The sequence below is a fragment of the Rutidosis leptorrhynchoides genome, chromosome 2 (genome assembly GCF_046630445.1).
Source record: "Rutidosis leptorrhynchoides isolate AG116_Rl617_1_P2 chromosome 2, CSIRO_AGI_Rlap_v1, whole genome shotgun sequence".
Lineage (NCBI taxonomy): Eukaryota > Viridiplantae > Streptophyta > Magnoliopsida > Asterales > Asteraceae > Rutidosis > Rutidosis leptorrhynchoides.
In genome coordinates, this window is record NC_092334.1 from 642,551,896 (window position 1) to 642,567,450 (window position 15,555).

General features: G+C 36.8%; 1 protein-coding gene across 1 annotated transcript; it reads left to right on the forward strand.

Annotated features, from left to right (window-relative positions):
* Nucleotides 1-13,314: 13,314 nt before the first annotated feature.
* LOC139890130 (uncharacterized) lies at nucleotides 13,315-14,370 on the forward strand. Its single transcript, XM_071873027.1, has 2 exons — nucleotides 13,315-13,981; nucleotides 14,270-14,370. Exons 1-2 carry the CDS (start codon nucleotides 13,315-13,317, stop codon nucleotides 14,368-14,370), a joined length of 768 nt encoding a protein of 255 aa, XP_071729128.1.
* Nucleotides 14,371-15,555: the final 1,185 nt, after the last annotated feature.

The window sequence follows — 15,555 nt, forward strand, 5'->3', positions numbered from 1 at the left end:
CCGATTAAATCAATTGCTCGATTCAAATGTGTATCTAAACATTGGCAGTTTCTTCTTTCAAGTCCTCACTTTGCTCTTCTTGGTAATCGAAAGCTCAACGCTAATTTTATTTCCCCATTAGGTTTATTTATACGGAGTATTACTAAACCTACTGACTATGCTTTCGTTTCGTTTGATCCTGAGAAGCCTGTCAAACCTCCTTTCAAATCCTTAGATTTTGTAAACTATGATAAGGAGTTGTTTCCATGTACATCAGGTTTGAATAAAGTGATTAATATTGTGCAATCTTCAAATGGGTTATTACTAATTCGCACCATGTCATTGAATTACTATGTTTACAATCCGACGATCAATCAATGCACGGCCATTCCAAAGTATGATAAGAATGATCATTGTAATCCGAGGCGTATGACTTTAGTTTTTGATCCTCTTAAATCTCCTCATTATAAACTTGTTTGTCTTCGCATTTATTTGGATCGAACTGGAACTGGACGTATAGAGGTTTACTCATCGAAAAGTAGGAGTTGGACTGCTTCTACGAATCAGGTTTTTAAGCCGATTACGGATAACCGTAAGCTGGAGTATAAGCCTGGAGTGCATTGGAATGGTGCAGTTCATTGGGCTTGTAATCGCTATCTTTAATTTCTTAAGATTAATGAGAATCGATGCGATACACTTCCTTTACCTTGGTGTTCCGATGACAGATGGCCGCGGTATACCTTTCCGCGTCTGGTTGAATCTAGTGATGCTTTGCTTTCATTGGATGATTTTTATCCGTGGGTCGCAGTTGATATTTACAAGTTGAACACAGACTACTCTGGCTGGTCCAAAAAGTATCATGTCGAATTTATGTCCCAAGAATCGGATGTATTAAGAGTACATTGTTTCTTTCCGGGAGTAAGAGAAGATGATGCTTTTTTGGTGATAGAAACTTTTGATAAGGTTATTATTGTAAGGATATTAGGACCCAAAACAACGCAAGTGATTCAACAAGATCACTCACCGATAGTAATTCTACAAGATTACTAACCCACTTATTGAACGAAAGATTATAAAAGCAAGAAATGTAAATCGACACAAGAGATAACGTGGTTATATGCAATCGTTGTGATTGCTTTAGTCCACGGACCAACTAGAGAATGTATTACTGAATATTTGTGGTGTTTTTACAATGAGTTATAAGAGGGTCTATTTATAGAATGATTTAAGGAGTAAGCTAAAAACAATTCCTTGAAGCTTCATGTGAGTTTCCCGACAGCTTCATGGAGGCTACATGTGAGTTTCCTGACAGCTTCGTGGAAGCTACATGTGAATTTCCTCACAACTTCGTGGAAGCTACATGTGAGTTTCCTAACAACTTCGTGGAAGCTACATGTGAGTTTCCTAACAACTTCGTGGAAGCTTCGTGTGAATTTCCTCACAACTTCGTAGAACCTACATGTGAGTTTCCTAACAACTTCGTGGAAGCTTCGTGTGAGTTTCCTGGAATCTTCCCTCTAATTGTTTAAAGTTCTCCATATCTCCAACAATCTCCCACTTGGAGACTTTGAACAAACCCAACATTCGTCAACCCAAAATATCAACGATCTAACCAAGAACGTTAAACCACCATTATACCGCCAAACTCCATTTGGGACACGCACACTCAACACATACGTCGGATGAGCAGACTTTCGATACAAGGTATTCAACACTACTTGTTAGAATATTAACTCTCTAATTCTCTAGTTGGGGTCTTCTCTCATCAATTCATTAGAAGAACAATTGAGGTAATGCAAAACCTAAATTTCTCTGTCGTAACAACCTTAGTAAACATATCAGCAGGATTCTTCGTACCAAGGATTTTCTCCAATAATAAAGTACCATCATTTATATGTTGTCGAATAAAATGATACCTTATATTGATGTGTTTCGTACGACTATGAAACACCGGATTCTTCCCAAGATGAACCGTACTTTGATTATCACAATTCAAGACGCAATAGTCTTGTCTTTTACCCAACTCATCTAAGAAGTTTTTCAACCAAACAAGCTCTTTAGAAGCTTCTGCAATAGCCATATATTCGGCTTCGGTGATTGATAAAGCAACACTATTTTGGAGTCGAGACATCCAATTAACCGCCGTCTTCCCTATTGTGAAAACATAACCCGTAGTGCTTTTCCCCCGAATTATCACATCCACCCAAATCAGCATCCGCATAACCCCTAAGTATGAGATTGTTTTTAGAAAAACACAATCCCATATTAGAAGTACCTTTCAAATAACGAAGCAACCATTTGACAGCTTCCCAATGCTCTTTCCCCGGATTAGACATATAACGACTTACAACTCCCACTGCGTGAGCAATATCGGGTCTTGTACAAACCATGGCATACATAACACTACCCACGGCCGATGCATATGGAACCTTTTCCATCTCCATTTTGTCTTCTTCCGTTTTAGGTGATTGACTTTTCGATAGCTTTATCGTGCTACTCAAAGGCATAGGACGAGCCTTTGAATTTTCCATGTTAAACCTCTCTACAACTTTCTCAATATATTTGGATTGAGACAAGTATAGAGTACCCTTCACACGATCACGCACAATACTCATGCCAAGTATTTGCCTAGCACCACCAAGATCTTTCATCTTGAATTCATGGGAAAGTAATCCCTTCAACTTGTTAATTTCGGACATGTTGGAACCTGCAAGTAACATGTCATCAACATACAACAATAAGATTATATAAGAAGACTTGAGTTTCTTCAAGTAGCAACAGTGATCCACTTCACATCTTAAGAAACCAATCTTCTTCATAAAATCATCAAACTTCAAGTACCATTGCCGAGGTGCTTGCTTCAATCCATACAAACTTTTCTTTAGCTTACAAACCCACTTCTTTTTACCCTTTACCTCAAAGCCCTCGGGTTGCCTCATATAGATCTCTTCATCAAGGTTACCATGTAAGAATGCGGTCTTCACATCTAGTTGCTCTAGATGTAAGTCTTCAGATGCAACCATAGAAAGTACCAAACGGATAGTAGTCATTTTAACTACTGGTGAAAATATCTCTTTGTAGTCAACACCTTCCTTTTGTTGAAAGCCTTTAACCACCAAACGAGCCTTGTACCTTTTCTTGCCATCCAACTCATTCTTGATTCGATACACCCATTTACTTTGCAACGCCCTTTTATCATGAGGTAACTTCACTAGTGACCAAGTTTTATTCTTCTCAAGTGACCCCATCTCTTCTTTCACGACAAGCTCCCATTGTATGGATTCTTTTGTCTTTCTTGCCTCAAAGTAACTTTCAGGTTCACCATTCTCGGTATAGATCAAGTAGTTTGCTGATGGAGAATACCTAGGATTAGGTTTGGGCACTCTAGTCGAGCGTCTTAGTGTAGGAGCAACTGGAATGGTTGGACCGGTTTCATTTGTGTCCTCCTCATCACTAGAACTCGCACTATGTTCGGAATCATCACCGCTTTTCGAACCATCCCCATCATTAGCATTTTCTGACGCCTCACCGTTTATTGGTAATTCATTGTTTCCCGTACTCCCACTAGAACCTGTAAGATCATCAATAGAAACATCGTCAAAAGTAACATGACTCGGTTTAGGACTCCCCGTTTCCGGTTTGCCATAGACCGAATCTTCATCAAAAGTGACATCGCGAGAACGAATTACTTTTCTAGCCTCGTTATCCCAACAATGATAGCCCATTTCATCCGACCCGTAGCCTACGAAAATACACTTCTTTGACTTAGCTTCAAGCTTGTCTCTATCCGCATCTTTGGTCTTTACATATGCATTACACCCAAAGATCTTAAGGTGACCATAACTCACCTTCTTACCTTGCCATTCTTCCTCGGGAATTCAAAAACCCAACGATGTTGAGGGTCCCCTATTTATCAAATAAGCCGCCGTATTAACCGCATCTGCCCAAAACATCTTAGGCAAACCGACATGTAGTCTCATACTCTTAGCCCTTTCATTTAACGTACGATTCATACGTTCGGCGACCCCATTGTGTTGCGGTGTTTCAGGTACTGTTTTCAACATTCTAATACCGAGCTTTGCACAATGGTCTTTAAACTCAAGACTACCATATTCCCCTCCATTATCCGACTTCAAGCACTTGACTTTCAAATTAGTCTCATTTTCTACCATAGCTTTCCACTTCACAAAAGTATTAAATACATCGGATTTAGCTTTAAGAAAATAAACCCATACCTTTCGAGTGAAGTCGTCAATGAAGGTGACATAATAGCGAGAACCTCCATGTGATTCTACATTCGTTGGACCAAATACATCCGTATGAACAAGCTCCAATTTCTCCAACTTAGGAGCATTCTCCGATTTCCCAAAAGTCACCTTCTTTTGCTTCCCATATACACATGGTTCGCAAAACCCAAGTTCTACCTTTTTCAAATCCGGAATTCTCCCACTCGAAACAAGCATCTTCATACCCTTCTCACTCATAAGCCCGAGTCTTCGGTGCCATAGAGTTGAGTCAGACTCAACATGAACCGTAGCAACCACCGTGTCTTCATCAAACACTTTAACCATATAAAGAGTTCCCCTTTTATGTCCACGAGCCACAATACAACTACCCTTAACCACCTTCCATTGGCGGTTTTCAAAAGTAACCGCGTTACCTTCATCATCTAATTGAGCAACCGAAATAAGTTTCCTTTTTAATTTAGGAATGTACCTTACGTTCTTCAAAGTCAAATTAGAACCAAGAGTAGTCTTCAAAACAACATCTCCAATACCCTCTATGTTGAGTTGCTTGTTGTCGGCCAATCTCACCTTGACTTGGTATGAACAAAAATTCTTCATCATGCTTTTGACATGAGTAGCATGAAACGAAGCTCCCGAATCCAAAATCCAAGACTCCATAGAATTTTTAACACTACACAAAAGTGCATCATCACTTTCCCCTTCGGCCAAGTTTACACCTTTCGCGGAACCATTTTTGCAATTCCTTTGAAAGTGCCCTTTTTGATTGCAACCCCAACAAACAGCTTCACTTCTATCTTTCGATGGATACCTCTTCTTAGACTTCTTTCTACCCTTCTTCTCACCGCGATCAAATTTCCTACCACGGTTGTCGGTACTTAACAAGGAACCGGATGTCGATTCCCCCAAGTTTCTCCTACGAGTATCTTCACCAAGAATTAAATCCCTTATTCCTTCAAACGCTAGCTTAGTAGTTCCTGTAGAGCTACTAACTGCGGTAACCGTACCCGACCAACTTTCCGGTAATGATGAAAGCAATATTAGTGCCTTTAACTCATCATCAAACACAATATCTACCGATGCTAACCTCCATATGATGTTGTTGAACTCGTTGATATGATCCGTTGCACTCGTACCTTCCTTCATCTTCGTATTGAACAATTGTCGCATGAGAAAAACCTTATTAAAAGCGGTAGGTTTCTCATACATGTTAGAGAGTGCTTTTAAGCAAGCAAACGTCGTCTTCTCATTCACAACGTTGTATGCAACGTTCTTAGCAAGTGAAAGACGAATCACACCCAAAGCTTGACGATCCAAAAGCGTCCAATCGGCATCGTTCATGCTTTCGGGCTTGGTCTCTAACAGAGGTTGATGTAGCTTCTTTTGATACAAGTAATCTTCAATTTGCATCTTCCAAAAGCCAAAGTCTCTCCCATCGAATCGGTCGATTCTAAACTTTCCGTCTTCCGCCATCGTTCCCTTAACGAAACCTTTTGCTCTGATACCAGTTGTAAGGATATTAGGACCCAAAACAACGCAAGTGATTCAACAAGATCACTCACCGATAGTAATTCTACAAGATTACTAACCCACTTAATGAACGAAAGATTATAAAAGCAAGAAATGTAAATCGACACAAGAGATAACGTGGTTATATGCAATCGTTGTGATTACTTTAGTCCACGGACCAACTAGAGAATGTATTACTAAATATTTGTGGTGTTTTTATAATGAGTTACAAGAGGGTCTATTTATAGAATGATTTAAGGAGTAAGCTAAAAACAATTCCTTGAAGCTTCATGTGAGTTTCCTGACAGCTTCATGGAGGCTACATGTGAGTTTCCTGACAGCTTCGTGGAAGCTACATGTGAATTTCCTCACAACTTCGTGGAAGCTACATGTGAGTTTCCTAACAACTTCGTGGAAGCTTCGTGTGAGTTTCCTGGAATCTTCCCTCTAATTGTTTAAAGTTCTCCATAAAAATGTCTTCGAAGTACCAAGAATCTCTAAAAGTCAAGAATGATGTTTTCCGGTTCAAAAATCCTCCCCTCAAACCGAAGACCACATCACTGAGCCTCCCCTTCAACGATACTCCCACCATCTTATATCACCGGTCTCTTTCTTTCACTTTTTCTTTCACCATCGGGACACGCCGCACTTCCACGCCTTGGGAAGGAAGACTTTCGATATAAGACACCATGACTCCATTATCGTTGGCAAACTTGAGGGGTGTGCCATGTCGCACCGTGCGCTTAGGGGTACGCCACCACTGCGTTGTTCACCACATCGGGCTATAGCCTAGCTCTGATGCCATTTGAAAGGATCGTATAGCCCAAACACAATGTCCTGCAATATAAGCCCAAGAGTCCATCCTTTTCTAAAACCAATTGGTATTAGAGGGACTTCCCCTTAGACTTATATACATACATTTGTTTTTGTCTCCCTCCTATGTGGGATAGGTTTGCACCCCAACAATTATGAGATACAATTTAGTGTCCAAGACATGTCAAAAGCTTTGCGATATTGACAGGCCAGTTCAATCTTATTCTCAACAATCTTATTTTAAAGATATATGGGGTGGAGGGCTTCCTGCTTTTCTTTTTTATGAATTTCTTTCTAATGTCTGATTTTATGAACATCATGTATATATCTTAAACATAATTAGTTTATCCTTAGTTAAAACATATTAGTGTGCGTTTTCTTTTGTTGATTGATTTTGTTTTCCTTCAAACTTTATAGTGCTGTTTCTGCCTTTTAATTTAATAATCTGATTATATGAACATCATATATCTTAAATATAATTGATTTATAAGTAGTTATCATTAGAATATAGTTGGTGTGCGTTGTGTTTTGTTGGTTGATTTTGTATTCCCTCAAACTTATATTGGTGTTTTTGCTTTTATAAATGACTTAAAGTAAATATAGCATTTTAGATAATTAAAATAAATTTAAAGGGGGAAAGTGAAAAGTGGCAGAAAGGGAAATAAGGTAAAAAAAATTTCTACCAGATTTGAACTGTCAACCTTTTTAGTGTCAGTGGTATTAGGAAGATTAATGAGCAGACTAATGGACAAGCTAGCAGTTCTGAAGCTGCTAAGAGGAATCCAAAACAATGGAAAATCAATGATTCTATAAAGTTTGCTTTTAAGCAGAGTGCAAATAAATATGTTGTTCTTGAAGAAGATTCAGATTATGATGAAGTTGAGGATGTAACGGTGGATGATAGACTTATTGTGGATAGGTTCATTGCTAAGGGGAAACAACTTTCTGATAAAGAACTTAAAAAATGGACTTATGATATGGTAGCTTATTACAAACTTGAATGTGAAGCATTAAAGAGAAGAGGGAAGAAAGATATGTTAGGATATTAGGACCCAAAACAACGCAAGTGATTCAACAAGATCACCCACCGATAGTAATTGTACAAGATTACTAACCCACTTAATGAACGAAAGATTATAAATGCAAGAAATGTAAATCGACACAAGAGATAACGTGGTTATATGCAATCGTTGTGATTGCTTTAGTCCACGGACCAACTAGAGAATGTATTTTAGTAATTTTGTGGTGTGTTACAATATGATACAATGAGTTCAATTTATAGAGAAACAAGAACTCTTAAGAAACTAGCAAGGAATCTTCATTAGGCTATGTAATCATCATACTAACCAACTAGCCAAGCTTTACACCCACTAATGGCATGATCACAGCCATAATTGGTGGTGTAAAGCAACCCACTAAGCACCTAAAGTGCTAATTGACTCAATCAAGTTCGGATCCCATGTGTGCAAGTTGACAACTTGCTGACAGACAGGAGATGCGCCGCATCTCCTTTTGATGCGCCGCATCGGTTTGCTTTGATGCGCCGTATCCCTTTGAAACGCCGCATCCAAAACTCTCGAACTACTTTTGCTGCATGGATGCGCCGCATCCTTAGAGTGATGAGCCGCATTGCTATGTTTCACGCTTACCGAAATCTGCAAAATCCGTGCAACACTTTAACTCACTTTTAGTGGCGCTTTTTCCAACTTTGTTTAAATGTCTCCATACTCCAACAAGATAGTGATCAGGAGGATATGTATTCTAATAGTGATGCCAATGAACCTATATTGGCTAATGAATTGGATGGGGTGGACAGTGGTATGCTGAATTAGGTTCAGTTTTTGTTTCTTTTATTAATGATGAAAGAATTGAGGATTGCATCCTGAAATGTTCGTGGTATTTCAGATGCTGATAGGCAGAATGAAGTGAAGAAGTTCATTAAAGAAGAAAGGTTACATGTTTGTGCTATCTTAGAGTCTCATCTAAAGCATAACAATGTTAATCTGGTATGTCATAATATATTTGGTAGATGGAATTGGCAGTCTAATATTAAGTTTAGTGACAATAGTTGTAGAATTATCTTGGGATGGGATGAAAATGTGGTTAAGATCATGGTTTTGAGTATATCTAGACAAACCATTTTCTGCTTAGTTGAAGTTATTGCAACTAAAGCAAAATTCTATTGTAATGTGGTTTATGCTTGCAATGGTGGAAAGGATAAACAACATTTTTGGAGGGAATTGGTGTCTCATAAACATATCATCCAACAGTGCCCTTAGGTCATTCTAGGTGATTTTAATGTGAATAGAAAGTTGGAGGAACATTATTCTGCAGGGTCTTATGTTACTGATGATATGAAAGATTTCATAGAATGTATTAACTCAATTGAGGTTGATGATATTGGAAGTACTGGGTTTAATTTCACATGGACAAAATCTTTAAAGAACCCTAATTGTGGTGTACTGAAGAAATTAGACAGGATAATGACTAATGATAGTATGTTGCAAAAGTTTGCAGCTGCTCATGGCATTTTTCTACCTTATTTGGTATCAGATCACAGTCCAGCAGTGTTAGTTATGCCTGAATGTGTCAAGAAGAAACCAAAATCTTTTAGATTCATGAATCATATAGCTGGGAAAAATGAATTTCTCCCTATTGTGCAGCAAGTTTGGGATAGACATATTCAGGGTTATACTATGTTCAGTGTTGTTAAAAAATTGAAGGAATTAAAGAGGAAGCTCAATGATCTTAATTGGAGTTATGGGAATGTGTTTACTAAGGTGACTGATTTAAAGGTGCAACTCAAAGATGTTCAAGGAAGAATTGATAAAGATCCTCATAATAGTTGCATTAGAGCTGAAGCCACAAATCTATTAAAGCAATATGAAGATGCAAAACATGATGAGTTTATTATCTTGAAACAGAAATCCAAAATCCAATGGCTATCTGAAGGTGACTGATAGTGCTCCAAATGAACATATATTTAGGCACAATATCCTTCCAATATGTAAAGCTTTTAGTTGAAATTGTTCTAATTTTATGTAATATTCGTTTAAATAAATAAGTGCGAAGACAAAAGAAGAAAACGACGATTTGAAGATGCAAATGACCAAAAAGCTCAAATGTACAAGATATAATTCAAGTGGTTCAAATTATTGATGAGAAACGTCTAAAACTTACAAGAGTACGAGCCGCAAAACGCAAAGTACAAGATATTAAATAGTACGCAAGGACGTTCGAAAATCCGGAACCGGGACATGAACCAACTCTCAACGCGCGACGCAACGGAGCTAAAATTACGAGTCAACTATGCACATAAATATAATATAATATATAAATAATTCTTAAAATTATATATATATTATATTTATTTATTAAAACGTCGGCAAAACTAGAAAACAAAGTGATGTATGCTGGCCAGCCTGTCCATGCGATCGCATGGAAATAACAAAGGGAACCCATGCGATCGCATGGCTCCCAAATTCAGCTCACATCTATAAAAGGCAGCGAATTGAACGAGTAATATATACCTTTTTCTTCTTCTTCCTCTGTAATCATAATTATATTTTTAATTATAATTATAATTTTAAATTAAGTTTAATAATAATTGGGTTATTGTAAGGAATGTTTTACGGGTTTTAAGTCGAAATTCTGTCCGTGCAACGCTACGCGATTAATCACCACTGTAAGCTATGTTCTTCCTTTTTAAATTAATGTCTCGTAACTAAGTTATTATTATGCTTATTTGAGCCAAATTAATCGTGATGTTAGACTAAATATTAAGACAGGGTTATTAGATTTTGTACCATAATTAAGGTTTGGACAAAAGACCGACATTTGTGGACATTGGACTATGACTATTAATAAATATGGGGTATTGTCTAATTGAGCGACAACTCATTGGAACCTGTCGAACCTATCTTCAAATTAGTTAATCTAATAATTATTAAAATGATTATGTATGTCCTATTTAGTGACGTTTATACGACATCTTTTACGATCATTTAATTAATTATTTGGGATGGGTAATTGATTATTCATTCTGATCAAGTGGATAAATTAATATTCATATCTCATTAAAACAGGGGTGGATTACATACAAGGATAATTGGTGTAATTGTTAACAAAGTAATAAAACCTTGGATTACACGTAGTCGATAACCTGGTGTAATCATTAAACAAAGTATTAAAACCTTATTACAGTTCGAATCCCTAATTAGTTGAAATATTTGACTTCGGGAATAAGGTTAATTTGACGAGCATTTTATAATTATGACCGATGAACTATTATGGACAAAAACCAGATAGGTATCAAATAAATCCAGGACAAAGGACAATTAACCCAGATAAATAAATTAAAATCAAAACGTCAAGCATCATGATTACGGAAGTTTAAATAAGCATAATTCTTTTATTGTATTTTTCATCATACTTTTAATTACTGTCATTTTATTATTCGCAATTTTATATTTCGTCATTGTTATTTATTTTACGCATTTTAATTATCGTCATTTATCTTTACGCTTTATTTAAAATCGACAAACCGGTCTTTAAATGGTAAACCCCCCTTTTATAATAATATTACTACTTATATATATATATATATATATATATATATATATATATATATATATATATATATATATACAAATATAGTTTAAAAATATAGCGTTAAACTCAGCTAGCTCCCTGTGGAACGAACCGGACTTACTAAAAACTACACTACTCTACGATTAGGTACACTGCCTATAAGTGTTGTAGCAAGGTTTAGGTATATTCCATAAATAAATAAATAAAACTTGTGTAATTTGTATCGTATTTTGTAAAAAAAAATATAATATTATTTCGTACACCTCCGCTCGCACATCAGTGACAAAAATACCAAATTTTTTCATGGTATTTTGAAGAATAGGCAGCAGAAAGCTAGAGTGAATAGTGTTTGCAATGAGCAAGGTAATAGGTTCTATGGTGATCAAGTGGCAAATCAGTTTGTTGAACATTTTCAAAAGTTCCTGGGTGCAGATCATCCTGTCAAGTCATTGAAAGAGATTGAAGTTCATTTTCCAAACAAGTTATCAGAAGAAGAGGCTAATGGTATGGTTTCTGATATTAGTAATGATGAGATTAAAGCAGCACTGTTTGATATAGATAGTAGTAAAGCTTCTGGACTAGATGGTTATACATCTCAATTCTTTAAGTTAGCTTGGAACATTGTTGGTGATGAGATATGTAAAGCTATTCGGGAATTCTTCTATAGTGGTAAGCTTTTGGGGGAGATAAATGCTACTTTAATTGCACTTGTACCTAAGGTGGAGACACCTAATAAAGTATATGATTTCAGACCCATTTCATGTTGTAATGTCCTCTATAAGTGCATAAGTAAAATAATTTTGAATAGATTGAAGATGTGTTTGGATAAGTTGGTTAATTGTAACCAGAGTGCATTTGTCCCTGGAAGATCCATACATGACAATATCCTTGTTACCCAAGAAGTTTTGAAAGGGTATACCAGGAGGAATGGTGCATATAGATGTGCATTGAAGATTGATCTGCAGAAAGCTTATGACACAATTAACTGGAGGTTCTTAGAAGCTATTCTGCAGCAACTTGGGTTTCATAGTAAGATGATAAAGTGGATTATGATATGTGTCTCAACCACTGTGTTTTCTATTTGTATTAATGGAGAGATACATGGCTACTTTAAAGGTGGTAGAGGGCTTAGGCAAGGAGATCCAAAGTCTCCATACCTGTTCACACTGGTTATGGAGGTATTTACTCTCATTTTACAGCAAAGGATTGCTAGTAGTGCGGGTTTTAAGTATTGAAGTTATCTCATGTTTGTTTTGCTGATGACCTGTTAGTGTTATGTCATGGTGATATCAAATCTATAAAGGTGATTAAAACTGCATTGAATGACTTCAGTCAAGTATCAGGGTTGCTTCCTAATATGAATAAGAGTACTATTTTCTTTGGAAGTGTCCCTTTGGGCATTCAACATAGTATTCTACAAATTCTTCCATTTAAAGTTGATAAGCTACCCATGAGGTACCTTGGTGTTCCACTTTTGGCAAAAAGACTTGGTGTGAAGGATGCTAAATGCTTGGTGGACAAAGTTAAGACTAGAATTTCTTGCTGGAGGAACAAATACTTATCTTATGCAGGCAGATTGCAACTCATTGCCTCTGTTTTGGGTTCTATGCAGATCTACTGGGCTTCAGTATACAAAATTCCATTGGAAACTGTTAAGGAAATTGATAAAGCTTTAAAAGGTTTTCTGTGGAACAAAGGTGATAGATGCAAAGGAAAAGCAAAGGTGAGTTGGAAGGTTATTTGTCAACCTAAAGAACAAGGTGGCCTTGGTCTTAAACCATTAGAGAAGTGGAATGATGTTTTACTTATAAAACACTTATGGAAAATTCTTGTTAAGAAGGATTCCCTTTGGTTTAGATGGGTTAACTTAGTCAAGTTAAAAGGCAGAAGCATATGGGAAATTCAGAATAAACAGAAGGATAGTTGGGGATGGAAGCATATATTATCTCTTAGAGATAAGGTTAGAAATCATGTGCATTATAGAATTGGTAATGGTAAAGACTTTTCTGCTTGGTATGATAGATGGTGCGATGTTGGTCCATTGAATGAGTTTATTTCTAAAAGAGATATATATGAGGCTAGGTTTCCTGGTGACATGTCACTTGATCAGCTCATTGAAGATAGTAAATGAATATGGCCTGATGAATGGGAAAGTAAGTTTCCAGTTTTGCAGAGTGTTATGGTTCTAGCTTTATGTGATAGAGATGATGAGTTTAGGTGGATGACTAATGAGGGTAAAGTTGTGGATTATTCTACTAAACAAGCATGGAGGGATCTGAGAAGTTATGGATTAACTGTATCTTGGCACTATGTTGTGTGGTTTCCACAAGCTAACCCTAAGCATGCCTTTATAATGTGGTTAGCCATTCAAAACAGATTGGCTACTCAAGACAGAATGCAGGTATGGTACCCCAATAAAGTGTTCAAATGTGCTTTATGTGATGGTGTTAATGATTCTGTTGAACATTTGTTATTTCAATGTGTCTATGCTGCTAAAGTGTGGAATAAATTGAAGAAAATGTTGCTGTGTAGAGGGATCCCTAATAAGTTTCAAGATGTTGTTGAGTGCCTAATGGTTTATCCTTCTTCAAAACAAGTTTGGAGTGTGGTTAATAGATTGATGGTTGCTGCAGCCTCATACTTTCTTTGGCAAGAAAGGAATTGGAGGTTATTCAAGCAAAGAAAGAGATCTGCTGAAGAATTATATACTACTGTGATGGATTACATGAAAGTAAAAGTCTCAAACCATCAAATGCTGTTAGGAAATTGGCAAATATGTGGGAATTGGAATGGAAAGATGGGCAGTTGTATCAAAGGTGAAAAGGATGGTCCAAATTTGGCGTGCTGTGAAAGATGAAGCAGCCTTTTTTGTGTTTTTGTTATTGATGTTCTAGTTGTATTAGTGGTGTCTTGTTGAGTTGTTTGTATTTGTATTTGCACTGCTCTTGTATGGTTTGATTTGGTATTAATAAAATATTTTCCTTCTTTGCCAAAAAAAAAAAAAAAAAAAAAAAAACCTCCACAACCAATAATATTTGCTTGACTGAAAAAAAAAACCTGTCAACCTTGGGTTTATTTGAACAAAAAATATCACTCAACAAAAAGACATTTGTTATGTATTGATTATTGAGCAGGGTCACATCCGTTAGTTTGTGCGTGCAGTGACTCCACCTATGTGCGTGATCATGTGTTGTGTGCCATGATGCCAAAGCTAGATGGTGCGAAGATTGACTAATGTGTGTAGTGCAAAGATGTGTAGTTATGCGCATGATTATTACCCAAATTAACTTTATTCGCTAATCTCCGCTTTGTGTAACTTGAATCTTATCCCAACATTTTTGTAGTGGAAGGTGTTTAGTTTTGCAGTTCACAGTTGTGTTGCGGTTTTGCACCATGCATATATGGATATGTTGATAATGAACAACAAATCATGGCAATCAAATACAATTTACCTACACGTTTATATTGAAAATATATACAGTAAAACTTAGTCACGTGGTATGAAAAAGTCATGTACTATTATATATTAATCTGAGACAATTTCAAATAGATAAATTGGATGAGTGGCTAAGTAGTCTTTTTCAGAAACATTATGATAGAACAGAGGTCATGAGACGGCATTTGCAAAAGTCTTATTCATACCAAAATCAACTTTTGTATATTGTATTCCATATAATATATACACACGAGTTATGTTACAGCTGCTTTATAAATTAGTGACACCACAAAAATCAACACAAGAGTTAACAAAATGAAGTACAAAGAGCTAACTCGTTTCTTATTGGTTGTTCTCTTTGCACTGGTACTCATATCTTCTGCTGCCCAAAATCATGAGACAAAAGGTAAGGGATCAAGATCATATGTTATTTGCTTTAAGTGATGACATCAATTACTTGTTAGATATGTAACAATCTCTTATGTTGTGTCTTTGCAGGTGATGTTAATAAAGCAGATCAGCAAGAATACTCGACTGCTGGTCTTGGCGGAGGCCAACCTAATAATGACGACAGTGGTGGCTGTTGGCAATGCTGGGATCATGGTGGTCGCACGTAGATTATCTCAGTTTTAACCTGTGACTAAAACCGTGTATGGCTATTATAAGTCCTTTTATTATAATGGTACACCATAATCATATTTGGGGCTATATGTATTTTATTTGAGGTTTGCGAACAACTTTTTTTTTTTTTTTTTTTTTTTTTTTTTTTGAACAGCGGTACCGGATCACCCAGGGGGTCTTAACCACCCATGCGTTGATCTCCCGCAATTGCATAACCCGCTCCCAACTGCTGCCCAGAAGGAAACCCGGTCCAATTCGAGGGCATGAGCGGTAAAACCCCCCTCCCCCACTGCCCCCGCAACGAGATGTGCAAAAGGCACCCTTGAGTGGAATTCAAGGGTAAAGGGCAACTTTGTGTGCAAT